The sequence below is a fragment of the Dysidea avara genome, chromosome 10 (assembly GCF_963678975.1).
Source record: "Dysidea avara chromosome 10, odDysAvar1.4, whole genome shotgun sequence".
Classification (NCBI taxonomy): domain Eukaryota; kingdom Metazoa; phylum Porifera; class Demospongiae; order Dictyoceratida; family Dysideidae; genus Dysidea; species Dysidea avara.
Genome location: NC_089281.1, coordinates 22,390,020 through 22,418,012, shown reverse-complemented (window position 1 = coordinate 22,418,012; position 27,993 = coordinate 22,390,020). Strand labels below are relative to the sequence as shown.

Here is a 27,993-nt window from a genome sequence, read left to right as displayed (position 1 = left end):
ACAGTGAAAGTCTATCCATGCAGAAAAAGTTATAAAAAGTACAGGTCAGTCAAGCACAGTGTACATACAGGATGATGCATCATAACTCTAGTTAGCTAAATAAAGGCAGTATTATTCATTAATTTCATCCTGTTGACTGGAATTACTTTCTAAAACCGGTTCCTTGCTGGCACTTCCTGAAGCAGATGCAACTTGATCAGGATTAACTGTGATTAGCTCTTGTATGTTGTACTTTTTCAGATTGTGAAAGTCCTTGACAACACTCATACAACAATGGCTCTATAACAAAAAGAATAAACATCTACACACAACATATGAATACTTACCTTTATTATTTCCACTAATATGACTAGGTCGGGAGAAGTGAGGTCCACTTTGTGAGTGTACGTGTCGTCTTTATTGACAACTTGAGCAATCCACAAAATCACATTGTCCCGTATTACATCATTGTTGTTACGAGCCTTGTAAACCACTGCAAACTACACAATCAATGAACACATAGTAAGGAATACTTACAAATACTAATGCACTTATCAATGTCAAGCCCCGCCCCAACCCCAGGGTCCCCATACACCTACTGGGGATTTAACATCTACACTTGCCCCACCCCTGGAGCTTTTGACGGCAGCAGTCTGCTAAAAATAATAGGTAAATCAAATTCCCTATAGAACCCCTCTTGAGGTGGGGTTTTTGACAAGCTCTTAGCCCCAGTACTGGGGAAATTGACGATGGGTGCATAATTTTACTGTGTTACTTAATTTGTACACAGCTAGTCACCAGCCATTTCCTAACTAGAAACACCATGCCTGAGAATAGTTTTACAGATACAACCAATCTAAGAGCTGTCTGTCTGTCTACTGTACACTCCTTTGATGTGTTGCCCATTTTCAATTGGGTGCTTATGGCAAATTAGAAATCATCAAAGTTGCAATTTCTAGCTGCTGTTTCTCTTTTACAGCATGTTGAATGCAAGGCAATTTGACCAATGACTTTATAACCCATTTGTAATAACCATGCGTTGTGTGATGTAGTGGTTGAAGCAAGCGACTGAAAGTATGATATACCAAACTGTTTAAGCTTAACTCATTTACCTTCATCTTGTTGTGCTACCTTTTTTCTTCTGTCACTATGTGCATTCTTTTTCAAGTGTGCAACCTTCTTTTAATCACCTCCAGATCACATAATAGGTAGGAACAGGCCAGAATAGCAACAAGAGTTAAGTAATAACTCTTGATGGCCTTCAGTAGGACAGTATCCATACACTATAACATAGCTACTTAAATGTGATACACCAAGTTAGAAATGTGTTGCAACAATAAGTGGTCCCGCAGGTATCACAAGTACTAGACTATTAGTTTCTATAACAGGTAATGTACCTTCAATGTAGTCCCAGATATATGAAAGTGAGGTGCCAACATTTCTGTGGCACATTTGATTATGTCTACTTGAAATGCCTTACAGACATGTGTGATGGGTAACATACGCTGACAATGCCTACACAAAAATCAAAACAGAGCATGTGTGCAGAATTGTTCACACATACCTTGTACAAGGAACTCTAGTTGCTGCAATATCTGTCAACATGAAGTGGACAAGTTCGTTGGGACACACAACGTCTTCGCATTGAATAAAAACAACATTTTTAGCTCCACTATCTAGTGCCTGGAATCTCCTACGTGAAGGCTTCTTTTTCAGACTTTCCAACTCCTGACTTATCGCAGCATCGACATCTAAATCTTCACCAGTAGTAACAACTTTATGGTCACCTGACCCTATATAACACATACCACATCTATATATATAGGGCGGGTTAGCATTTAGTGTAATATTATTCATTGTGAACTTGAGTAATGGAGAAGAACTATCAATAACATACCTACCTTGCATTTCAGGCCCATACAGTTTGTCAGCATACTATATGATTAATACAAAACATATACAAAAACCAATATGTAGGAGATAATGGCATACCTCATTAAGGAGCCGATATGAATCAGTAACACATAACTTTTCCATTCCGTTACATGTTACGAGTATTCCTTGTACCCCAGGATAAAGCTCATTGAGCTTCTATAATACACATTGTATGGATGGGTAGATAAATGCATACTGTTCTAATGTGATGTACTGTCTGTATTCAAAGTCAAATGCTAAAAGTATAATCAATAAGAAAGAAGTAGGCTTACACAACAAATGTATGATGCAGCCACATAGCAGACCTACACAATAGATCGGTTGTGGGCTTGACAAGGTCAGAAAAGTCAGTATGTACTCCTTAATCTATTGTATATATGCGCATGCGCTTATCTGAAAATTCAGCTTTCTATATCCATTGAACCATGAATAAGCAACATCATTTACCTTTTTCTTGTCACTTCCTCCTGCATAAAACATCTTAGACTTCTTCCTCTTCCTACACTCAGCTGCACACATTTTCCGCTTTCAAAACCTGTTTAATTGAAAGCGCATTGGAGTAAGCGCCGGAAAGAAATTCAAACGGCTTCTGGTCGCGAGTAGATTGTAGACTTGTCTTCGTGTACTGCTATACAACAAAACGACAACGAAGATAATTGTCTCCTTAACAAGTGGTTGCTACTTTATCAGCAAAGACTATCGCAAGGTACAGAATGACATTAGAACAGAAGCTAGGACTGTACAACGTACATGTGTGATAAAGTGGCGTGAGTTATATACTTGTGAAATATCCTAGACTCAGCCTATGCGATGGAGGTTGGGAACATCATACACGAGCAGCTAATCGAGGAGTGTTTGGGCCAGCATTATGTCTTTATGGACCGTATCAGCAGTCTTCGGCAGCGGATGAAATTCTTAAACGTTGACCCTTCCACCAAAGAACAGTTGATCAAGCAGCTAAATATTATCGAAGGTTAGCATAAAAGATTGTGCTAATATATACTGGGTCGTGTTAATACACTTTCCCAAAGGCTCAACATGGACAAGTGTTGCATACTATGAATTAAGGGAGTAGCCATTAGTTGCATGGAACACAGCACATCAGTTTTTCTCTAGAACAACTGATACGTTTGTTGGTTGTAGTGCAGAGAACCCATATCATTGAGATGTACAATTTAGCATGCTTGAGTTGACCAGCAGCCAACTAAGATATACCTGTGGTAACATTTAGACTATGAGAACCTTAGTGGGTGATAAACTCAGCTATTAGGCTTATTGAGTGGTGTATTATAGTGGCTACTAATATTAGTGCATTGTTTTGTAACATTTGTCTTAGGTCACTGCATTCACTTGTAAAAGTTTTGTATAATCTCAAATGTCAAGCAAGTGTGTGTGTGTGTACCAATTTAAGAAGTATTGTGTTGCAATGGAATTTTAAGAATTGGGATGGTATATATATGCACATTGTGTTGGGGTCTCATAAATGCCAACACTACTGTGTTCAATATATTGTCTTGCTGACTGAGATGAGTAATTTGTGAGATGTGTGGCATTTGTCAGTTGAAATCTTATAGCTTGTTAGGAATGCTGATTATATCATTCTGGGATTGGCACAGAATGGTTGGTCACCTTTGATAGTATGCCATAGCTTCACCCAATGATATTCACAACTCAATGGTGTAATAATTTTCTCATAAAGTACTTCCTTTGTGGGCCATTGTGATTTGTACCAAATCTGATTGCAGTTTGTCATTGTAAGGTTTAAGAGGTAGACAAGTGTTTGCATATATCAAACCAGATAAAGGTGTGTTGTGTATGGCTGTACCGTGTTGTGGTCAGTGTAGGTGATTTGTACAAAGGGAAAAGGTAACTAAAGCTTGCCAAGCCATTTGAGTGTTTTGTAATTGGATTTTTAGTCTCCACACTTTGAAAGTTAAAGACTAAGTAATTCCCTGATCAGCAGCTTATGAAATATTGTTGGTGTGCTGCTGCACTTGTGCTACCTGTAGTGAGGGTTGCTATGTAAATATTAAGTGAAATAGTTAAATATAGTAAGGGTTCACTACATATCGTGTTAAGTGCACATTCCTTAGACTTGACCTGTATCCCTCTTTTGTGAAAGAAAAAAAAATATTTGCAGTGTTGGAAGAATAAGAAGATAGCTCTTGACAGTGTCTTTATGGGATGCGTGTTCTGTTATATAAATGAAAGTTGTGCGTATATGATAGACATGTTTATTTTCCCAAGTTTACAAAGCAGTTTTCTAGCAGCTACGTTCAATATGGCTTGAATTTGTGCAACATACTGTATGGGTTAATACCCAATGTACTCGGTGTTAAGATAGCTGGATGAACTTCAGGTATTTTGTTGCCCCACCATGTCTGCACAACTAAGTAAGGTCTTGGGCATCAATGTTTGCCTTCATGCCATTGTATACTTTTGGTTGTAACTTGGTGAGGCTTAACTATGAGGGTTTATGGTTTCTGGCAGACCCATAGTCTGAGCGTATTGTAATTGCTATCCTTGTTGTTGTCAATATCTAAGAGTCAATGAAGATGAAACTCACAAACAAGTAACTCAAGTGTTTCAATATTCCATAGATCACTGCTGTCTGTAAGCAAAGAGTTACCGCATTGAATGAAATAGAAGCTAGTTCTCATTGTTTATCCTACTCATTGTATTGTGCATATGAAAAACTCGTTTTGTCTAACCTTCATAACACCTGTCCTTACCATGAAGAGTCACTTTTAATATAGATGAGAATATCTTCTGATTAGTTTTTGTGTAACGTGTGGATTTGTATTGTAAAGCTGTTTACAGTGAAGTCATTTAGTGCTATATAAATCCCATTGCACCAAATGGTACAGTATATAAACAACAACCATGTGACGAAGATGGATGATATTTTTGAGGCATTTTATGTACAATATCCATTCTTCGTAACAACAGACATGCTAGTATTAAATAATGAAGAGTTGCCTACTAAGATTCAGTACCGTATCCCAGTATGTTGGTGATGTCCCATTGTTAGCTTGCAGCTTGTGTCACAGCGTGCTGGGTGAGATACAGTTGCAGTGAGGTGTAACTGATATGGAAGATGCGTAGCTTTGAATTACAGTGTGCAATATGATACAGCACTGGTATCATCTCTTTCATATGAAATATGAAACTTAGTTTCCGTAAAGCATGCAGTATCATTATCCATACATCGTTCTGCTATTTTTTTTTGCATAAGCTTTGAAGAAGTAGGTTGACCTATTGTATTCTCTGCCCTCTATGCTTTTGATGGAGGGTTATGCAATTTCATGGAAGCACAGTGCTACATTACTGTCAGCATAATTCATGAAATTGTGTCCCTTGAAAATTCTGTGTTAGAAGCACTGGCTTCATCAGTAGTGTTACGTATGTGTGGATATGGATTTATCATATACTGTAGGCCACGCTTTTTTTCCCCTTTCTTTTTGAATATCTCAATTACCACTCTTACAGTGTCTGTAACACAAGCTAGACATTGGTTTAATTTCTGTGCAGAACTCTTGAAACTGCTTCTGTAAACATAATTTCTAAATCTTGCAAAGTAGTCCTGAACATTTGACTGTTCTATAACTATAACACAAGAAGCCATGCTTCATGGAATGATTTAAACATGACCCAGTGCTCTCCCCATGTGACAGTTCAGTACTATAATCACACCATTATAGCACTGGTTCTCCCACACAGATTCTTTATATGTTCACAGTAGTTCTGAGTAGGCCATAAATGAGGTCATTAACTTAATTCTCTATTAATGAACTGGTTATGCCCCCATCCTGGTAAGGATATTGGTTACTGGAAGTAGTTCACTAATATGGTGATCAGTTGTAATCAAGCTTATGGGCTTGACTTTCTTTGTTGACATATGATCAATAGTGTATGGTACCACTTTGATATATGTCCCTTATTGTCATATTATAAAACTTAGAAGTGTCAGTGTAACTAGTCCCCTTGATATGGTATAGATTTTTAGAGGACAAGAATGGTAAGGATTTGATTTCATAGGATCACTTGTGGTATGAATTGAATCATTCCAGTCTGTTTTTGTATTTTAGTTATGTCTGGTAGCATCTAACTTTATGTCCATTGTTTCTGCTCACAAATACAAGTTTTCTTTAGTACTGTATTGTTGTTTCAACATGTTGGTTTCTGTGTTCCTTCATGTGTGCATAGGGTATTTCTTCTAGACATCTGTTGCTATGTGATTATTGTAGTGACTGCATGATGTTGCTTGCATAGTAACACAATTGTTTTCTGTCTATCAAATGGCCTCTCTGTTGTCATACAACTAGTCTAGCAGTGTGCACCTGATTCCAACAACCATTTGCTTGCAAATATGTTCTGGGATGTAGCCACCCACGCCACCACTGTATTTGGGTGTGATGCTTGGAACTTTGTTTTGTATGATGACTATGTGTGGTAGTGATCTCTCTTATAGCACAGTATTCTGAACACTGTAGCTAATGGTAGTCTAGGTTGATAAATTGGTATAGCATTATTTATGGTGGTTATTCGCTATAATGTTTCTACCAGATTTCAGTGATGTTTCTGGCTTTCCTATGTGCACATCTGTGGTGTTGCTGTATTACAAATGCTCACATGGGGGCAGAAGGTGGTAGGTAATCTCTGCGGGCTCATGTTACAAATCCTGCTGAGTAGCAGTGGACTAAAATATACCCACAGATGTGTCCTTGTTTCTACATGGAAGTAGTTGGTGTGAGTTAGTGGTTGGTGTATAGCTGTTGCAAGTGACTGGCTTGTTTCGAGTAGCCAAGTACAGTTTTAAATCTTGAGTATAAGGATTGTTTTGTGTGTAGGTTTTGCATAAAAACATCTTCTGTACTTCCTGATTATGCTTTATGCCATGTTCTTGATGAAGTCATTGTGAAAGTTATCTGTGTAATGTTGTTCATTTGTACTCATGAATCCACTGATAATGAGAATGCTTGCTCTTGATACTTCTCTGGTTCTAATCCTTACTGTAAAGTGTGTAGGCAAAGGTGCAGTGATTTTTTGTACTGATGAAGCACAAGTTGTTAGCACATTCCAACAGTGTTGGCCTGTTTAGTCAGGCCAACTTGTCACACGCACTGAAACCATTTCTGCCACATCCAAGCACATGATGGCAGGTTTTAATTTTTTTTGTTTGTTTATTAGCTAAGAAGCAATGTATTGGTGTTGGCCCAATGTGTTGTGTTGGAGAATGGTCCTGATGTGCATATGGCATGGATGATATGAAGACAATATAGTTTATGTACCATGAAGCCACCTAACTTTAAGGGCAAATGTACACATTAGTCATATCTTATAAACCATGGCTGGCTATTGTACATTTTACACATACCATGGCCTTGATGTGGGAACTCAAGCTGAAATCAATTGTGGCAATTTATTATTGATCATGTGATGAAAGCTGATTTTGCATCCTGTAGCACTTATACAGAAGCAATTTGTCACCGTTGCCATCCTATGAGTTAAGAAATGTTGGTTTAAGGTGAGAACTAGTGCTATAGCATGTTCATGAGTGGTTCACCGTATTTTTGAATATGGACCATGCCCACTTTTCGAGTAACATGAATAACCACCGTATAGCGAAAGTTAGCCTATAGATGTTTATTAAATGTTGTAAACCTGTAAAAGGATGCAGTGGCTTTGTAAAATCACTAAATTGAACTTTTCTGTGATACCCTTAGGACTTGCCTGTTCATGTTAACAAACCTGGTCACAACGTTAGTTGCTGCTGACCCATAATTTGAATTTACAAGTTGGTCTATATAATAAATTCAGTGGTTGGTCTCGTATTGGCTTGGGTGATTAATCACCCACAGGCATTGTACATATCAGCATCCTTGTGATTTGCCTGATAAGTACACTGATGCCCTCAGGCCTGCGGCCCTTGAGCTTGGGTGTACATATCAAGAAAATCACTTGGGCCCATGACACAACTACTACACATGCCCCTCTTAACTATGTCATTAACAGCGAAACTTTTCTCTCAAACTTAACAATGCATATTTTATGCCTCCAAACAGTTTAGCTTACTGTCAAATTTATATTCATGCCAAGCAGCGTGTCGCAGTTGATTGTGTTAATAGAGAGCTGAACGCAATCTCAAGTACACTATGTCCAATTTTGAACGAGGTTTTGGAGCGCTACTGCGAAGGGTTGTCTCCCTCTCACAATTCACCTGGGAGATTCCATATATATGGTACACATACAGTATATAGTAGTCCATGAATGCAACTACTGATGGTTAAAAGTACTGGTAGTTGTCAAAATCATTGGACATTATGTGACGGTTGCTGCATTATCTGCGAAATCCATGAAAATTATGCATTGAAAATTCTTGCGTGTATGGTTTTTTTTTTTGTATGTAGTGTGCAAACTTTATCTCATACAAACCCTCTATAGTCATTGTAGCATATATTATAGTACAGGTCAGAGTAAATACATGTTCATATATTAATAAAAAGTGTAGTACATCCTTTAATACAGCAATGCAGTGGTACATGGTTACAATTACATAGGACCATAGTTGAAACTGAGTTACATAGTCACATCCATGCTCCGTGGTTGTGGGGCAACTGCATTGACTTTGTTTATCCTCAGAAATCTTCTCAGACGTTGCATCATCGGTTCTTGGACTTGTTTGAAGTACAGGCCATACACAAGTGGATTGAAGAGATGTATCAAATACCCACCATTTTGAATAATTATATATTCCACAAGCTCTTGATAAAACACTGAAGAACTTCTTCCCAACATGTGCAATACAGAGTACACCAGAATGATAAAGACATTGACGGAAATGACCACAAGTAGTGTGATGACTGGCTTCATATTCTGTCTCATGTTGTGTTGTTTCCTCTTCAAGGCTGTAGCCCTCTCAAACTGGCTGCTGCTGCTGCTATCTGCTGATAACCTCGTCTCCTTCTCAATCTGTTTACGAACCTGGTAAGCCACTATGGCTGAATGGCTGAATAGATGTTCAGAATTGGAATCCATAATGACTGGCATTACAGTGGCAAGGAAATATTCAGTAAAAGCAGCTCCATTAAAGATGCAAGCTTCAAATTCTGGCACATCAGTGACACCATCTGCATTATAGATGATGCTGCTAGCTATAGGTATGAGAGCTAACAACCATACACCACTAATAATGGCGACTACAACACCAGATGTCATAATTCTTCTGTGCTTGAAAGGAAGTGTTATGGCTATAGCCTTGTCGGCTGCTATTATCACGAATGTCATGTTGTTCACATGAACAACCTTTAACATGAAGCAACTATTAAAGGAGTCGACCTCTAACTGAAAACTGATTATCATGGGAACAGAAATCAGGCAGAAAAGTAGTGCAGTTATCATACCAGAGAGTTCAGCAGGTTGGCAATGAATACATTATGAGGCTTGTGTAAGTTCCTTGTAGTTTTGATAGTGTAGACCACCCAGCCGGCCAGTAGCAAGTCAACTGTTGTGACAATCAGTTGGAAGAACAGTACTAGATATGCAACATATCCTGGCAGAGCAGAGCCTTGTTGATCAGCCTCATGATCATCTTGAACGGTTCCCGATCCAGAGTAAACCATCCCACTCATGTCGTCTTCTTTTACATAAACACCAACTAGACTGCCTTCCAAACTATACACACTAGCCTTTTCTACACTTAACGTTACACACTAGCCTTTCTACCAACTAACCTTCCTACTCTCAACTGTACACAAACTAGCTTTTCTAACAACAGTGAACTGTAAACTCAGCTGTACGCAAACTAGCCTTTAAAATGTAGTGTTATTTATCAATAGTAGAGGAAACCTTTATGGACTAAGAATTTGATAGTTAACGCAACTTTATTGTACGGTCTTGTCTAGAAAATAAGCTTGCACAATGTAGTATTAGGCTTGAAACTTCAATTTGGAGCACCAGACCTTTTTACTGAGTATAAAAATAACCAGAGTCAGCTGTGGGCGTACACCCAGAGGAGGTTGATCACTTGTCATAGCCCTATGACGCACTACTACTACATGTGATTACACAATAAAACGTGGCGCCTGAAATTAGCATCGTTATTATGAAGTGCTTTGTCACATTCACGAGAACTATGGCATTTGTTTCTAAAAGCCACACAAAGTGTTGGGCAACTGAAATAAGGGCTCTGGGAACCTTAATTTATCGATATCAATTCGTACATTAGAGTACTTTATATCGATACTGAGGTGTCGGGGTTGAATGAGTTGAACTTTACTTTGAGATCACTTGATGGTGCGTGACCAACCTCCTCTGGCATACGCCTGGTTTCCTGAAATTGTTTTCCAAAAAATAAAAAAAACATATATGTTTTGTATGTATGTGTGTTTCTGTGTTTGTCCGGACCCGTGTGAGCAAATGTATTATGCTAAAAATGACCAGTATGTGATAACTGAAAGCTGTATACTGAGTACTGTATATAGAGCCTGTATTTTAACTTCTGCAACAGTAAGCATTGTCCTTAGGCAGCATATTCATGCCAGATTGAAATACGGATGGATGTAATGAGTTTCTGAAGGTGTTGTGAATGCCTTCCCCAATAGGCTCTATAGACATTTAATGGCGTAAAACAATGTAGGAGGCCTCCCAGAATACTAGGAATAGTGCAAGTGAACTTACTTTAAATCCTTTTGTATGCAAATGAAGAGCAGCCTTGAGAGAGGATTTTCGTAGAAAAACACTGTCTACACAGCTGTTGATAAATACTGTTGTGTGTTTTGTAAATACTAGAAAGATCTCACTACCACCACACATTACTCACCATGAAAATAATGTTACCAATACATCTGGCCAACACACCCTCCATAGTGCTACATGGAGAATGAATTGCTAACAATTGTCTGCCATTGTGTTTACTTCACTTACTGTCGCCTATCTTCTACCTTGATGATGCTATGGTGCTAGGTTAAATGCCATTTTGATCAGAACATTTAATAACTAAACTTGAGGGTAAATTCTGTGCTAGCAACAGCAGTATAGCAGTAGTACACAGGACCCATTCGGTCAGAACAGAGGTGCTTTTGATTTTGAGAAACTGTCATCCAGACTATGTACTATTTAGTTGTGGTCAATAGTCACAAAGCGTTTAAAATTCATAAGTGATCTGCTCAAATTTAGTTTTGTGCTTGTCTACTAGTATTCAGTATTTGTTTCTATTTCTGACGGAGATACACGTAGTTGGTATCTCGAGCTGATCACATAAGAGTGTACCATTGAAAAAAAAAAAAATCGGTGGACTGGCAACAAATGTTAGGTGGTTTTTATAGTGTGCCCACCTTTTCGCATGCAAACCCTCTATAGTGCAACATACATTACTAGTCAGAGTAAATACATGTTCATGAAAAGTGTACTGCATAAAGTACATCGTATAATGGTATTATAGGGCGTAAATATAGGTACATGGTTATAATTAGGAACACCGATTAAATATTGTTGTTGCTGAGTTACATAGTCACATCCATGCTCCGTGGTTGTGGGGCAACTGCATTGACTTTGTTTATCCTCAGAAATCTTCTCAGACATTTCATCATCGGCTCTCGAACTTGTTTGAAGTACAGGCCATACACAAGTGGATTGATGAGATGTATCAAATACCCACTGTTTGGAATAATTATATATTCCACAAACTCTTGATAAAACACTGAAGAACTTCCCAAAATGTGCAATACAGAGTAAACCAGAATGATAAAGACATTGCTGGAAATGACCACAAGTAGTGTGATGACTGGCTTCATATTCTGTCTCATGTTGTGTTGTTTCCTCTTCAAGGCTGTAACCCTCTCAAACTGGCTGCTACTGCTGCTATCTGCTGATAACCTCGTCTCCTTCTCAATCTGTTTATGAACCTGGTAAGCCACTATGGCTAAGTAAATGTTCAGAATTATTGCAAGAAAGGAACCCATAATGACTGGCATTACATTGGCAAGGAAATATTCAGTGAAAGCAGCTCCTTTGAAGACGCATGCTCCAAATTCTGGCACATCAGTGATGCCATCTGCATTAAAGATGGCTGTAGGTATGAGAGCTAACAACCATGCACCACTAACAATGGCGACTACAACACCAGATGTCATAATTCTTCTGTGCTTGAAAGGAAGTGTTATGGCTATAGCCTTGTCGGCTGCTATTATCACAAATGTCATGTTGTTCACATGAACTGTGAAAAAGGCAACCTTTAACATGAAGCAACTAATAAAGTAGTTGACCTCTAACTGAAAACTGATAATCATGGAAACAGAAATCAGGCAAAAGGTTGGTGCATTTATCATACCAGAGATCAGCAGGTTGGCAACAAATACATTATGAGGCTTGTGTAAGATCCTTGTAGTTTTGATAGTGTAGACCACCCAGCCGGCCAGTAGCAAGTCAACTGTTGTGACAATCAGTTGGAAGAACAGTACTAGATATGCAACGTATCCAGGCAGAGCAGAACCTTGTTCATCCACCTCATGATTGCCTTGATCGGTACCTGATCCAGAGTAAACCATCCCACTCATGTTGTCTTCACCAACTAGACTGCCTTCCAAACTATACACACCAGCCTTTGTTATACTTATCAATTCCCAAACTAGTCTTTCTACCAACTAACCTTCCTACACTCAACTGCACACAAACCAGCTTTTCTACCAACTATTCTTCCTACCCTCAACTGTACACAAACTAACAACTAACCTTCCTACACTCACAAACTAGCCTTTCTAACAACAGTGAACCATACAACTCAGCTGTACACAAACTAGCCTTTAAAATGACACCCTTCTACGGCCTTCAGACCACACAGACTGTGTGTTGTTAGCATGTAATGTTATTTATCAATAGTAGAGGAATAGTTATGGCACTAAGAATGTGATAGTTAGCACAACTTTATTGTCAATCTTGTCAATGGCGAATATTGCTTGCACAGTGTTGTACCGCCACCAAGAAATGGCTGTGATGGTAGGTTAATGGTAAAAATTTTAATAACAACAATTCAGGTGAATTTTGTGCCGCTTGTATCAGGCTTGAAACTTCCTGGCTATATCTGAAGTAGTGATGTGCGATATGTGATATATATCGAAATATCGTGATAATTTTTTAATATCATGATATGATATAGAATCTTTATATCATGATATAAGCTGAAGTATATATTTTAGCTATAATTTACAGAAAAATGTATCCAAGATGTCATTGTACACTGTACTTTTTTTTTGATAAAAGAGCTTGCAATGTTGTATGCTAGTCATGTACCATGTATTGTACTTCTAGTACATCACTGCTACAAGTGTCATCAGTGTAAATACACAAGCTGAATGATGAGTTGTATATCGTGATATATATCATATCATGATATGTTGTGTGTAATAATCGTGATAGGAAAATATCCTATATCGTACACCACTAATCTGAAGCACCAGACCTTTTTACTGAGTTAACAATAACCAGGCTGGCTGTGGCGGCACACCTGGAAAAACATGTATGTTCATATGTGTGTACGTTTCTGTGTTTTGTCCAGACCCATGTGGGCAATTGTATTGTGCTAAAAATGACCAGTGTGTGAGAGAAATGAAAGCTGTATACTGTATATATAGTGTCTGTATTTTAACTTCTGCAACAGCAAGCATTGTAGCATATTCATGCCAGATTGGAATACAGATAGATGTCATGGGTTTTCGAAGGTACTATGAATACCTTCCTCAATAGGAGGCTACCATTTGTTGCAGTACTGTCTTTCAGGTACAGTGATTTATTGTGATTAAGGCAGTTAAACACTTGAAGTGATTGCTAGTGTTAATTTAAAAGGGAATCGAAACAATTAGAATAGCGAAGAGATACAATGGTACAGAACGATCTCATAAACACTAAACTTGCATGCAACCTTTTTTTATAAAGGTTGGATAAAGACTGCATGTTACTGGAAGATAAGTCACCAGTCTGTAATTTTTTTTCTTTGAAAAATCCATCATAGCTATGCTTTTACACTGTCATGTCTCTCTTCACTCTCTACTTTGCTTGTGTTGCTTGGTTGCTGGTTTAGAACGACTGCTTTATTAGAGTATCTTAATCTCGCTGCTAAGCCTCAGGTAAACGAATCCTTTGTGATAGATCATTTACACCCCGTTCACACCACCCTCTAACCCGGGTAGAGCACGGCACAGCTTGAAACAAACTGGAGTGTGAATCAATCGAGCCGTGCCGAACTGGGTCCAGCACGGCACGACAAGGAGAGGTGGGCTGGCACGGGTTGGCCCTGAGTTGACTCAGGATAGCATACAGTCTGAACGCATTCCGAGCTGGCCAAGTCAGGTTAACAATATAACTTGTTTCTGTTGGCCACACAGCAAGTATATTCTATGTTCTAAACTGTTCTTCAAAATGGCTATGACGTACCGTAGTTCTAGTAGACTTTGTGACAATTACGCTCGAACGACGTGTTAATAATCCTGGAGAAAAGAGCATCCACTAGCTTAAACATGGTGTCTCTAACATTGTACGGCTTATTTCAGCTGGTTCTACGCTTCCTTGCTACAATTCTAGTGTCTTTTTATTAAGCGCCTAAATAATCAAAAGCTCATGCACTTCTCTTAGCTAATTATTATTTGGTGCTCGCACTATCGAGCTCGTGTCAGATGCAGTAGTGTGAACAAGTGCCAACCCAAGTTCAATAACCCGAGTTGAAAACACTCTGGCTAACCCGGGATAGTGTGAATGGGGTGTTAGAAGCATGGTCACTGAGCCCTGTTTTCTACGTTATGCACATTTTATGTCTGAAACTTTCTAATAAACATGTAATGTTTTGATACGTCATGATGATGAGCGAATGTACTGTGGTCTGTGGCAGAAGATGGGAGTTGGTACATTATGTGTAGTTTCATGTGTTTATACTGTAACAATAATCGTCTGTAGCTGGTGTGATAAGCAGCACACATATCCTCAGTGGTGACTAACAGGTCAAATAATTTTCTAATTCTCCTTTTACATGCGGTGCAGTAAAGCATTCATGGTTAACTTTTCTTGAAAATAATTAGGTGCTATACTGATTGTTTTAAGCGCAGCTATGTCATTAAGGGATGTGCTTGCCATGCTCTGTTGTCTGTAGTGAACCAACCATTAGTAAAAATTGTTTGCTGATCTGCAACTTGCTTGGGATATAAGTCAGTACTACATTCAGTAGTTTAGATTTGAATTGACTCTCTATTAACAAGCCAAGCCTTCTCACAGCTCCCTAGTGTGATAGTAGTTATGGTTACATAGTTAATGTTTGCCTATAGGGAAACAAACACCGCAGTGGTTAAACAGGACTTTTGTGCTACTATGCAGCGTTATTCACACAACTATATAATGTGATTGCAGATATAATCAATGTGACCATAGGTTAACTATGTGATGATGGATGATTACCACATAATTATGTACTGCTTTATATGTACATATCTTACGCATGTTTTAGTTTGTATCATACACTTTTCTGATTTCCTCAAATTATTGGTTGTATGTTTTGTGTATTTGTGTCTGGCCATGTCCACATCAATGAAAGGTTGCAAGCTACAGTTTGAAAGAAGGTTATATACTAGTGTTACATTGATATGCATGTTTTCACATTTACGGATACTGATTATTTGCCCATTCCTGTAACCTATATGCTGAGAACAAAGGAGGAGTAGAAGACCACCTAAAGTTTTTGTGTACATTGCATTTGTAATGATAATGTAATTGATTGTGTGGGAGGCCGAGTCTACAAGCTTTGCCACTAGCCCCTTTCATGGAAAAGGAAGCCAAGTAGTTATAGAACAGCTAAACCAGCTTCTCAAGCATTGTGTTTAGTGGGATTACAGACCCTCTGTGAAGGGCGATTGACTAATTGTGTGAGCGGCTGATAAACAGCCAGCTATACCCTCTTTTAGCATTGTGGGGTGAGCCTGAGTTATATATAGGACATGGCCTGTAAACTACATGAATGAGTTTCATCACACTATGACATCTATTTAATTTGATTATAAGTGCATAGCTGGGGTTAGTATATCTATATGATAGGTACAGAATAGCTAGGTTTTTAAAATTGTAGTAGACCACTTTTTTCTCTTTGTGATTGGGTAGGGAGACATGGAAATCCAATGACAAAGAGAGAAAAAAAAGCAATCAGGCCATGTGAGACTACAACCATAGGTATTTGTTATATATCTCTTTTATCAGCCAAGATGCGATCAATCTATCATGAAAATTTGTTAGTTGTTTTCTTTTTCTAAATGTTCGCATGTACTGGCATCTTCTTTGGATTCGCTGGCATCCTCTACTCGGATTCGTCGGCATCCTCTTCTTCGGATTCGCTAGCATCCTGTTCTTTGGATTCACTGGCATCCTTTTCTTTGGGACAGGATAACACAAAAACTTTAATGTAAGAAGCCACTTCTTTGCTGGTATTCTGCATCCATCGTTTTAAAGGTATTTCAAACATGAAGAATCAACATAAGGCAGTCACTATGACTAGCAGTATTTGGAGAATAAAAACGTTGGCTAAGCGTGTCGGCTCTCTGCCACCAGTAGAGTATTAATTAAATAAAAAACAAACTTAAAACAATGTGCTATGCTGGAATATTTCTTTATGAATTTCCATGTTCTTAGTGTAAACTATCGAATATGTGATGATCCAATGCACTACCGCCAGTGTGGGATTTGCTCAGGCTTGCCCCAAAATGGTTACAAGAAATAAATGTTTTACCACTGACCGCTGCGTTCACCACTTTCTTTACTGTTTATTAATGTATTTACTGAGTGATTGTGGGTTCCAGTTAATTAACCCTTTGGCCCCTAACGCCACTATGGTGGCTTTTGGTTCTTAAAAACTAAAGTTATTTTACGAAAAATATGCATTTTGACATAAAAATTTGGGCTCCTGTTACTCCATGTAGGGACCACCTATTTCATGGTTTGCATTAAACTACTCACGAAGGATAGATCTACATCATCATATAACTTTTACTTATTCCGTCTCTCCTTTGTGACAGGTAGTATTGTCATAACTATCGTCTTAAAAATGGCCGAAAATTCTTTCAAATGCAGATTCGCCTTACGTTATGTTCGATTGTGCGACAATGCTCAGATGAAGTTTAGGATAATATCCATTAAGCACAGAGTAGCGTGGTCCAAATCGTATATTCATAGGATATTTCATTAAAGAGATATACGAGTTTAAATGCATGCGTGTAACAAGAGCCACTATAGTGGCGTTTGTGTTTAACGGAACACCTTTTTTATTAACTTAGGGACCAAAAGGATTAATTAATTAATTAATTAATTGGCTAATTATTTCCACTTCATTACTGATACCGATGTTTGTAAAATCAGCTAATTGGTTGTTACCAATCATTCAACCGATTATCGGTACAACACTATTATATGCATACACACTGTGTGAAAGTATTATAGTTTTTTGTCTACATAGTTACATCTTCTATTTAAGTGCTATGAACTCTGTACAATGTTCATTACAACTTTCTAATACAACATTCACCATCAGTATAGGCCTGCATTGGTATCTGCTGTATGTGTTTTGTTGTGTCATTGTCTTTACATTGTGTCGTCGTCTTTACACTATACATGTATAGAAAGTGTAGTTTTCCATAAACAGTTAAGTGCTGTTTGTGCTGCTCCCCTTGTTTACTGGAGTGTTTAGGGAATTTGTGAATGTGTATGTGTTTTGTGAGGAAAATAGACTGAACTGGTGAGAAGTTACAATGGCAGACTAAGATGTGCCTGTTTCTGTTGTGTCACTTGTGCAACACATTTATTACTGCATTTCCATTTTCGCTACACAAATAATAGTGAAATGATAAGCTGATATTATCCCAATAAAAACAAACTATTGGGCTAGTGGTTAACTACATTGCTTTGTGGACCTCCAGGGCTAAAATCGTAGTAGCCTATACAGTTTAGCAGTGATATTACATTGTGAATACCTGTCTGCACATAATAGCAATGACTAAGAGGATTCCTTCAGTGACCTGCAAGGGAAGCTGACATAATCACTGCTGAAGGAGTGGACTCAAATTTTCTACATGTTATGATTTTCTGTTTCAATACAAAACCAGTTTATTTTTTGCTGCGCTTCTGTAAATCGACCATGTATAAAATTTAAAATACATATGTACCATCCTTTTTATTACTTATGCATATAGTTATTATTATTTCTAGTAATTTAATGTATTTCGTAATTCATTAATTATTTTGTGGTGCATTAATTGTATTGCTTTGTCCAGCTAAGGAAGCATATCTCGAACAAATTGCTTTAACACCAAATTACAGAACCTGGTTATCTGTTGTGTTTGCTTACACAAATTATCTAGAGAATGCCTCAAGGCCTCTTTTTATTTTCATATACATACATAAGGGGCACCCCCTTTTTAACTAAAGGGATTTGTTATTCCTGATACCTTAGGAAGTTATTTTATTCCTGTATGTAGGCCATTGGGAAAGGCATTTGCAACATCTTCAGAACTCATTTCAAACTGTAATTGTCAGAAAGTTAATACAGGCTCTATATATTATTCAGTTCTCACATACAGGTTGCTTTAAACAACATTTTGCTCACATGGGTGCAGAAAGACAAATTAGATAACAGAATCACATATTTTCTCTGAAAACAGGTTTAGGATGCCAGGCACTGGGCCACAGCCAGTCAAAAGTGGTAGTTATGGATTCGTGACAATCCAATAAATCGATGGAGCAAATATAAAGATTGTTTCTGTATTGGCTATATATGAAGTTAGTGATGCACGTGTTGCTTTGGTTGGCAGGTCTTTTTATTTTTTTATTATTGTCTGAAATTATTGGTTTACTATGCAGAGGTTTTCAGTTAGCAGTTTCTGTTATCAATATGTACTATTCAGTAGCACGTTTACACCATAGTAAACTGTTATACACAGTTTTAAAAATGAGTTTTCAGAATAAACAATTGAAATAATTTTTTGTGACCTAAAAGCCTATTACTATTTGTAACTACATATTCTTAGCACACTAGTTTACTAGTATATATATGCTACCAGCAGTAGGTATATGGGGTAATACCCACAATTTATTTGATAGATTGTACTGTGGCTAGAAATGTACAGGCAACATTATACAGGTACTGTAGTTTTGAATAATGGTCAAATTTTGTATAATCTTGTACAGAAAAATTAATGGGAATAGATGGTCTGTTGTTATGCACGTCAAGTCTGTGTGGATGCATCTGAGTAACATGTATTACTCACATGGCTAAAGTCATATTATCTGACTAATTCATTACAGTATCTGGACTAAGCAAGTTTCCCACCAACCGCTTTAAGTCTAAGCTCAGTGCATTTGCCTGTACCCCTTATAACCAATACAACAAGTATAAGAAAAACGCATTTTAAGTATGTGAAGGAATAGCTGACAGTTGATTACCTGTGTAATGGCTAACTTTGATGTGGTAGTTATTCTTCCTAAATATGTGCTTGTATTGCACTTTGAATATTAGTTATGCATCTTCTGTCCAGTACCTTGGCAGAAGTTTAAACCACAATTGCCTTTAAAGTACCTTGTTGTGTATGTTTGTCTTTCCACTTCGATAGTGTGAGCATTCAAGGTATACGCATTGTGGGCTAATGGTTTCTAAGGCGGTAGTACTAACTTTAAGTTTATGGGATCTTTTATTGTGAATCTGATATAAGAAAATTATAGTGGAGCTTTGTCCGATACCATGACGTTCTTGTTTGGATTGCATTTGTGCTGTAACTTTCAGAATTTCGCCATACAACAAACAAGACCAGTTGGGGTAGTATGTACATATTTGTTATATTCATTCCAATCAATGTATATATAGTTCAGTGACAAAATTTAATTCATGACAATACAGCATGTCTAAAAATCTCGAGTATTGCAGCATCTACATACAGTGTGAGGATGCCATAATTATGGCATTATTTAAGGATAATGAGACGAGCTACCGCATGTTGGTAAAATACAGCTGTGATTGTGTGGGTAATAACACCACCAGCAGGTGTATATGTGGGGGGTTACTATTCAGTGGACTGGACTACTGGACTGGAACACTGGACTGGACTACTGGACTGACATATTTTTGGTTTTTGCACATTCTATGGTTGGATTTATGGAGTCTTGCTAGTAAGCACCCTTAGGGCACCTGCAGCCCACTTCTAAATGCTGAAGACGAACAGTGGAATACGCGAAAACTGTCTCTTAATATTTTCGCTGCTGTTTATTATGCCACTATACAACACTTATTCCTTACCTGGTGTGTAGTAGCTAATTGAATGTGACAGCAATAGTTAACCAGCAATCAACTAGCCAGTAGACAATATCTTTCAAGGTATCCTTAGAGCAAGCTTGAGGAGCAAGCTAGTCTCGCCAGCATGGCCAGACCTCTAGACTTGCCTCTAGTTCAGTGCAGGGGCTTACCAATTAGAGATTTTTCAGTATGGCTACTTATAATCTTTAATTGATAAGCCCACAGAAATCTGGCAGCGAGACTAACTTGCTTGCTCCTCAAGCTTGCTCTAAGGATATAACTTGAAGGATACCGTCTACTGGCTAGTTGATTGCTGATTAACTATTGCTGTCACAATCAATTCCCTGCACTGCCTGCAGCATTACTACACACCAGGGTAAGAAATAAGTGTTGTATAGTGGCATAATGAACAGTAGCGAAATTATCAAGATAAGAGACAGTTTTCGCATATTCCATTGTTCGTCTTCAGCGTTTAGAAGTGGGTTGCAGGTGCCCTAAGGGTACTTACTGGCAAGACTCCATAAATCCAACCATAGAATATGCAAAAATCAAAAATATGTCAGTACAGTAGTCCAGTCCAGTAGTCCAGTCCACTGAATAGTAACCCCCTGTATAGGTGCCCTGCTGTACATTACTATTTCACATCTTGTAATTATGAAGTCTTTATATTAACTGCATAGTGGATTGTTGGGCTTGCAATAGTCATATCACTTTTCAACTAGCATATTGAGTTTACACTAGACTGGAAACACAAGGGGTACTTATTCATCCAGCAGACTGGTATGTCATCATGTCCAATACAGTGTCACTGTATCATACATGAAGAATCTCACACAATGGATGACTCTTAGCAGGTTTTGCCTGATGTCTTGCTTGTAATTCTTCTTGTCTGCTTTGGTTGGATTCCAGTCTCTCTACCCTGTTCTGTCAAGTAAATAAATACCCTGCGGTAAACATCAGTGTTGTTCATTATAGTTGGGAATTGAGGGATTATGTCATAGCCCACAAGAAGTCACAGTTATGTGTGAATAGCACACACCTATCTGTTACCCTGTGATACCTGACCACAAGAAGAGGAGGTGTATTGGTTATGGCTTAATTTGATCTGTGCATAAATACTGTCATAACCTTACACAAACTGGTGGTCGGTTAGGGTTGGACTTATGGTTGTAAAGAATGCTGAAGATTACTGAAAGTGTCCAAGTTGCAGTTAATTGACTTCATCGACAGTGTCATATGGCTTCGTAAGGTGACAAATTGTGTCTATAAACAGTCTGAGTGCAGATTACCTAGCGTCATTTGCTAATTTACTCGTGAGAAGTTGGATCTGTTGACAGTGTAGTGTTGTAGTAGTAGTTTTGATAAAGAAGGCACAATGCCTGTTATGGTAATGAGAAATGAGTGGCATGTTAAGAAGAGGATTAGCATTAGTCACACATTTAGCTGCCCCATGGGCATGTGTGAGTTAGCCAGGTCTCCTCCAAACTCTCCTGCTTTCTCAGGTACAGTAGACACATCAACACTTATAAGTAGTGTTAACAGATAGGCCATAGAGAAGGTGTAATGTAGCCTTTACTTCACCTAGTAGTAATTTGTATAAGTTAGTGAAGTTAATTCTATAATTGTATCAAGTCTTAGAGTTTGTAATGATCAGAATGATATCTGTATGCAGTAAGTTGTGTAATATTAGAACTACTATCTACCACTACTAATAATTTTGTAAACTGTTGAGAGTAGAAAGCAGTACAATATGAATACACTATCTTGAATGCTGCAGTAGTGCTGTTCTTGTGATAAGAGGTATAATTTGACAATGTAAAAACTGCCAGTATAGCAGTTTTCACCATATGGTATAATGGGAAATATTTAAGCTAGTGATAACAGTGGCAAGCCAACTCCCTAACATTAGGGAAGCTAGCTAGACAGTAGGCTATTTTGTGGTAACAGTTAGGACTATGAAGTGGGTGTCAAAGAATGTGTGTGAAAGTGTACTATGTAATATCACATACACTACTTGTTGTGTTTGCCTGCTTTGATCATAATTGTGTGGCCAATGTGGCATACACATGTGATATGTGAGAAAGAATTTGAAATCGTATCAGGAGCACACGCTTATGTGTGCATGATTATATAGTCGTGATGTGTTCCTGATCGTATATCACTGTTATAGAATTGTCAACCATTTTTATTTCTGAATTTTTTATTTATTTGTATATAGAGAGTTTCAGGGAAAGTCAGGAATGGTCACTTGCTAGAGACGTACAAGATGTGCGAGTGGTAAGTACACTTGTCAGTGTTACGAAACATATGCACAAATATTGTGTGAGAAAGTTGGTAGAGATTATGTCTATGTCTATGGTTCATTGAGAGTTGTTTGGATGTTATTGTTAAAGAATAGGATGGTAAGAGTTGATATTGACAGATGATATCATTATAAACATTAGACTAGATGACCCACTCTTTGTTGTGATGGCTACCATATGTCATATTCCCGCCATATGCTACATGCTACTTTGTAGTATACTTTTATGCTCAAGTTACTAAAGTGTTAACCATCTGTAAAGTATCCAACTGGTAGCCAAGCATCATCTTCCTGGCCTGGTAAAGCAATGAATTTAGTTATATGCTTGATTGGCCCTTTTGTATGTTGTTGCACTTTTTGAAGTGGCTAGGTTGTAATGTTTATCTTGTGTATACTTTATTACCATTCCCTTCCTGCTTATACCACTGATTATCACTTTAATGTGTTAAGGTATGATTTTCATAAACACATCTCTCTGCTAATAGGGCATTGTTGGCAGTGACAGCAGCAACAAGACAGCCTTTGTGAGGAGGTTTGTTCAAGGCCCAGACCTGATGAACTGCAGTTCTGTGAGAGAGAACTCTGACTGTCGCGTCAAGTGTAAACTTCAAGTGGATGGCAAATGGAAACTGCTACTTCTGAGGGAAGAAACCGGCAACCCAACAAAACAGGTACAATTAAAACACTGTTGTGTGCATATGTGAATGTATCTCTGTGATGGTATTTTTGACATAGAAGTACCTCATAATTTGGGGTATTTTCCTTTTAATAGTTGGTGCTATGGGCTGACATAATCTTACTGGTGTTCAGTTACTCTGATGAACACAGCCTCATGGTACTCGGGGACTGTTACAAGAGCATACAGGATTACCGACAGGACGGCTATGACATTCCTGTCATGATGGTCGGAGTCCAAGGTACCTAATACTGTCACTCATACATTGTAATATAATTCATACTGTCTACTAGATACATGCATATCAGTTACTATAGTTTTGAATCTCTACACATTTAATGTATTGGTATTGATTCGGCATCCTTTGATCACTCTTGTTATTGATTTGTTGATTACATTAATAATGTAAAGGTTTTCTTTCTCAACACTTGACTGATTGATAGTGATACACTGTGTTAACTGGGATTCTGTTGTTTGACTGTGCTGGAAAGACATTAAATAATAGCTGTGTTTGCAGATTCCAAAGGAAAGAAACTGAAGGATGCTGACGTCCGAAAAGTCAACCTGGAACAGTTGGACAAGTGTCAGGTCATGGATGTCAGTCTTGGCTCCTCGAATGAGTCTGTTTTCCTCCAAGGTATGTACTGATACATGAAGATTTGCATGCACACATGCAGGTACTGTAGTTAGTGCACAAACAATACTGTTAATGCCTGCCATTAACAAGTGGATGCTTGCTAGGGAACCATGGTCTTTTAGATTTTACTAAAGGCTTATTGGCAGTCCATTAGTTACCATGGGAATAGTTGAGATGATGAAAAAGGTTGTCTGGGAAATATGATTGCCTGATGTCCTTATTGACAGTCACATGATAGGCATGTGACTGTTTAGTAAAAGAGTATACAATTAACAGACTGACTGAAGTAGTATTCTGTTTTCTACTACTAACTGTACTCAATTATACTTCACTTAGTGTATGGTATCCATACTTTCCTTCTATGTACACACATGCAATGGAACTAAAACTACTCTGTGTGGTGTTTAGTTTCTCATGTCATTTGTATATAGCATGCCGGCTGGTTTCTAAGCTTCAAGAAGCTGGTGGGTTTCACTTGGCCAACGAACAAGTGAAGAAGTTCAAAGGGACAACAGCTGGTGCCATGGCATCACCAATGCAAAGCAGGCGCTCACGAAGGAAGTCTGGCATCTTCACTACTAATGTAAGTAATGTGAGTAAGTTATATGTATGTGTGTGGTGGCATATGTGGAAGCCATTGGTCTAATAAACAGTAAATGTGGGAGAACTATTGTTGATGGATTAATATGGCCTGTTTGATATTGCTAATTATACACCTGATCGGGCTATCATGGTCGTAACTTTGTAACAAAGTTTATTGCTTTGTCTTATATTATATAGAAACAGCAGTACGCAGTGACCAAGCCTCAAGGAGAACCCATTGGACCAGGACGTGACATTCCCAAGAAGATGGTAAGATGGTAATACTCTTTTCTTTATTAATTAATGTTATAATTAGGGTGAAGTGAAGAAGAAGACTACCGGATTAAATAAGGAGTGGAGAAAAAAATACCTTGTCTTAGGAGAAGAGACTTTGACATATTATCCTAGCATACAGGTTGGTTGTTGTGTTACTATGCACGGTTACCGGGTGTGTGGCATAAGTTTGTTTTGTCATGCACTTTGAGTAGTCAAATGTGGTTTATGTGAACCCATTGGTTATGTATGTTTTGAAAATGTCAGATTAGAGGATCTTTACTTTGTGTTTGTGAATAACAAAAATTGCATGACACTTGCCAACTTAAAATGTTTCTATCAACACACCTTTATAATATATTTACTGGTTTTCTATGTATGTGATAAGATCTTTAACACTAATACAGACTCCTGTCTGATTGAGAGGTACTTAAGGGAAATGGTGAATACATGTTGAATGGTATGCCTCTGAATAGCAGATGGCATAGATCACAATAAACTTGTCAATTTGATACTTAACGTTTCAATGAATTTAAAGTGCATTTATTGTCCGCCATGCCTGATTAACCTTTGAAGTTGAAATTATTTTATAAACTACAATCGTAAATGTGACATATTTGTAACATGTATAGTGTTATTCTTTTATTTATTTGGTGTCTAGGACTTCATGGCACAGTCACACGGCAAAAGTGTTAGTTTGAGATACATCACTGTTAAAGAACCTGGAAAAAGACCGCCAACTGCTTCTGCGGCAACTACACTGTCACGGCCGCTCATGAATGTGGTCCATCCCAAGGAGCTGAGCAAAGAACCAAGTCCTATATTATCAGAGGGTAGCACAGGTAGTCCCACTAGCATAACTTCATCATTGATGGCTCTTAACACTGCACACAATGGAGTTACCAATGGTGGCTTCTCAGTTCAACTACCAAGTTTGTCTTTACAAAAAAGTGAATTAAGTTCAAGCGATCGTTGCATTGACAGAACTAATAGTCCCCCACCAAGAATTTACCCCTTTCCAGAAATAAGTAACCGAGATCGTTCCCCTGAAGTACACCACGAAAGAACACTTAGTGACATAACCAAACCTGATCGTGAGCTGACAAGACATGAACGAGCAGCAAGTACTGATGGTTTATTACAGTGTATGAGTCCGGATGACTACTTGTCTGATGACTATGAAGTGCACAGAAACTCACTACCCAGACCGGGTAAACGACAAAACTCAACACTCGTTACACTTGCCAAGAGCACTTCACATACTGCACACATCAGTGACAAAAGCTCAGAAGAAAGAGAGTTTTCACAGAGTGTAATTGTAGACGGATCTCAAACTTTTAAAGAACGAGAACGTCGACTAAAACCAGCCACATCGTTTAAGAGAAAACATCAGAGACAAAGAAGTTGGGGTGGAAACAAAGTTTCAGATGAACAAGGTAAAATTTTGATCTGTAATGTATACCAGTATTCACTTTTATAATGTTCACTTAGATGTACAAGAAAGTTTGGAATTTATGATAGTCTCACTAGACAGCAAACGCTGGGTATTTGAAGCCAGTTCAAAGGAGGTACGTGGTTGTGCTTTCTCCATTTGTTCTCCTGTAACTTACACACTTCTACATAGGAAAAAGAGGACTGGGTGAAAGCCATTAACAGTCAGATCAAAACTAGTTTGTCATTAACAAGATCCGACAAAAGAATGGTAAGTACATACTCAAAGTTCTGATAGAAAATACAACACTAACCTGTGTCTTATTAGAGTGGCGGTTTTGGTGACAAGAAAGCTATTTTGGAGATGAGAGGCAATGACAAGTGTGCAGACTGTGGAAGTCCCAGTAAGTTGTGTTATAGAATTTTTTTACATAACACGCTAAAAAAGAATCACGTTTGTTGCAAAAAAAAGTCACATGTGTTAGAAATTAGTCTGTAATTACGTTATGGTTGGTGTTAAGTACTCCCTGCCTTGCTGTAGTAAACAAATAAAATTTTTTTATCTTGCTGGTACATTGTCAGTTGTGAGTATTCAATTTATTTACCAAACACTAGTCATTACATTGAAGAGCTGGCAAATATGATGTACTTTGTATAAAATATTGTGACACTGACTTTGGCTCCATAGCAATTGTAACTTAGTTAACAGTTAGAACCATACAGTTCACCAGGTGTGGGTAAAAACAAATGTTCATTTAAAATATTTAGCTGGGTGTAGTACATGGAAACATGTAACCAGTCTTAATTTGGTATTGACTTGTCTTCTAGATCCATTGTGGGCCTCGTTGAACTTTGGCTGTCTGCTGTGTATTCAGTGCTCGGGAATACATAGGAATTTTGGGTCTCACATTTCAAGAATTAGATCTCTGGAACTTGATGAGTGGAGGTAGGTGTCATGGTAACACTGAAAATCAAAGACATTACTTACCGTGTTTTCATTTATTAGTTCTAATGTCTTTTCGTTACAGCCCAGAGTTGATTGCTGTTATGTTGTCTATTGGAAATGAATTGAGTAACAGTATCTGGGAGATGAACTTGAGAGGCACTCACAAACCTTTACCACATGTTATCAGGGAAGAGAAGGAAGCTTGGATCAGAGCAAAATATGAACGGCGAGACTTTATTCCAGTGCTCTCCCCAACTGGCATGTCATTAGCAGAGGTACAGTTGCAATGATGTATTCAAATATTTTGAGACAGCAAAAGCCCAGTACTATTTTAGACAGTCATATATATATATAAGCTGCTGTTCAGGGTTTTGTTACAATAACTGTTTGTTGTCAATGTAGAGATTACTGGAGTGTGTGATCAGTGAAGATGGTCCCGACATGGAGGAGCTGTTACTTCTATTAGCTTACTGTGCCCCATCTGACATTAACTACAGACATCCATCAAGAAACTACTGTGCTGCGTTACACTATGCTTGTACACTTGGCAGACAAGTGGTAGTACAATTACTAGTTTGGGTAAGTAACAATTCTATTTGTAACCATAAATTTTATTTTTATTAACTACAGTATGGTGCTGATGTTAATGTGTTGGACATCGACGGACGCAGTCCCTTGGCTTATTCACGTCATGCTGGTCATCACGACTGTACTGAAATATTACAAATGAATGGAACTCATGAATATCCTACAGTAGATTCTCCTGACCTCATCACTAGTGAAGTGTTCCATCAGTCAGCCGCAGTGTAGAGACATACACACACACAATACACATTGTACATTGTCATTACTTTTTAACATTTATGTAGAAGCTACCTATTTTAAAACAACACAAAAATGAATATTATTTTGTGAATTGTAAAAA

At 38.0% G+C, this 27,993-nt stretch overlaps 2 protein-coding genes across 3 annotated transcripts; one reads left to right on the top strand and one right to left on the bottom strand.

The window, feature by feature from the left end:
- Window positions 1-4: 4 nt before the first annotated feature.
- Window positions 5-2,516, bottom strand: LOC136236715 (THUMP domain-containing protein 1-like). 2 transcript variants are annotated; one of them, XM_066026951.1, is made up of 7 exons: window positions 2,362-2,516; window positions 1,972-2,070; window positions 1,881-1,914; window positions 1,544-1,772; window positions 1,377-1,494; window positions 327-479; window positions 5-279 (listed from the first exon to the last, which is right to left on the bottom strand). In XM_066026951.1, the coding sequence occupies exons 1-7, from the start codon at window positions 2,431-2,433 to the stop codon at window positions 112-114; spliced, it is 873 nt and encodes a 290-aa protein (XP_065883023.1). In that variant the 5' UTR covers window positions 2,434-2,516; the 3' UTR covers window positions 5-111. The 2 variants fall into 2 exon arrangements, with proteins under 2 accessions (XP_065883023.1, XP_065883024.1); XM_066026952.1 differs by lacking the exon at window positions 1,972-2,070 and having other exon boundaries at window positions 2,362-2,496.
- Window positions 2,463-27,993, top strand: LOC136236710 (arf-GAP with GTPase, ANK repeat and PH domain-containing protein 1-like). Its single transcript, XM_066026940.1, has 17 exons — window positions 2,463-2,620; window positions 2,711-2,887; window positions 22,440-22,498; window positions 23,009-23,194; window positions 23,296-23,440; window positions 23,717-23,836; window positions 24,268-24,428; window positions 24,617-24,688; window positions 24,735-24,833; window positions 25,353-26,127; window positions 26,183-26,259; window positions 26,316-26,393; window positions 26,451-26,526; window positions 26,951-27,068; window positions 27,151-27,343; window positions 27,471-27,647; window positions 27,699-27,993. Exons 2-17 carry the CDS (start codon window positions 2,725-2,727, stop codon window positions 27,876-27,878), a joined length of 2,679 nt encoding a protein of 892 aa, XP_065883012.1. The 5' UTR covers window positions 2,463-2,620; window positions 2,711-2,724; the 3' UTR covers window positions 27,879-27,993.

What these genes read in the sequence shown, in the direction of transcription:
- LOC136236715 (XM_066026951.1), bottom strand. Translation starts at nt 2,433, where the DNA reads ATGTGTGCAGCTGAGTGTAGGAAGAGGAAGAAGTCTAAGATGTTTTAT. An exon ending in ACTAGAGTTCCTTGTACAAG is followed by an intron (nt 1,495 to 1,543) that starts GTATGTGTGAAC and finishes ATTTTTGTGTAG; the next exon opens with GCATTGTCAGCGTATGTTAC. An exon ending in TATTAGTGGAAATAATAAAG is followed by an intron (nt 280 to 326) that starts GTAAGTATTCAT and finishes TTTTTGTTATAG; the next exon opens with AGCCATTGTTGTATGAGTGT.
- LOC136236710 (XM_066026940.1), top strand. Translation starts at nt 2,725, where the DNA reads ATGGAGGTTGGGAACATCATACACGAGCAGCTAATCGAGGAGTGTTTG. An exon ending in GCAGCTAAATATTATCGAAG is followed by an intron (nt 2,888 to 22,439) that starts GTTAGCATAAAA and finishes ATTTGTATATAG; the next exon opens with AGAGTTTCAGGGAAAGTCAG. An exon ending in CATGATGGTCGGAGTCCAAG is followed by an intron (nt 23,441 to 23,716) that starts GTACCTAATACT and finishes CTGTGTTTGCAG; the next exon opens with ATTCCAAAGGAAAGAAACTG.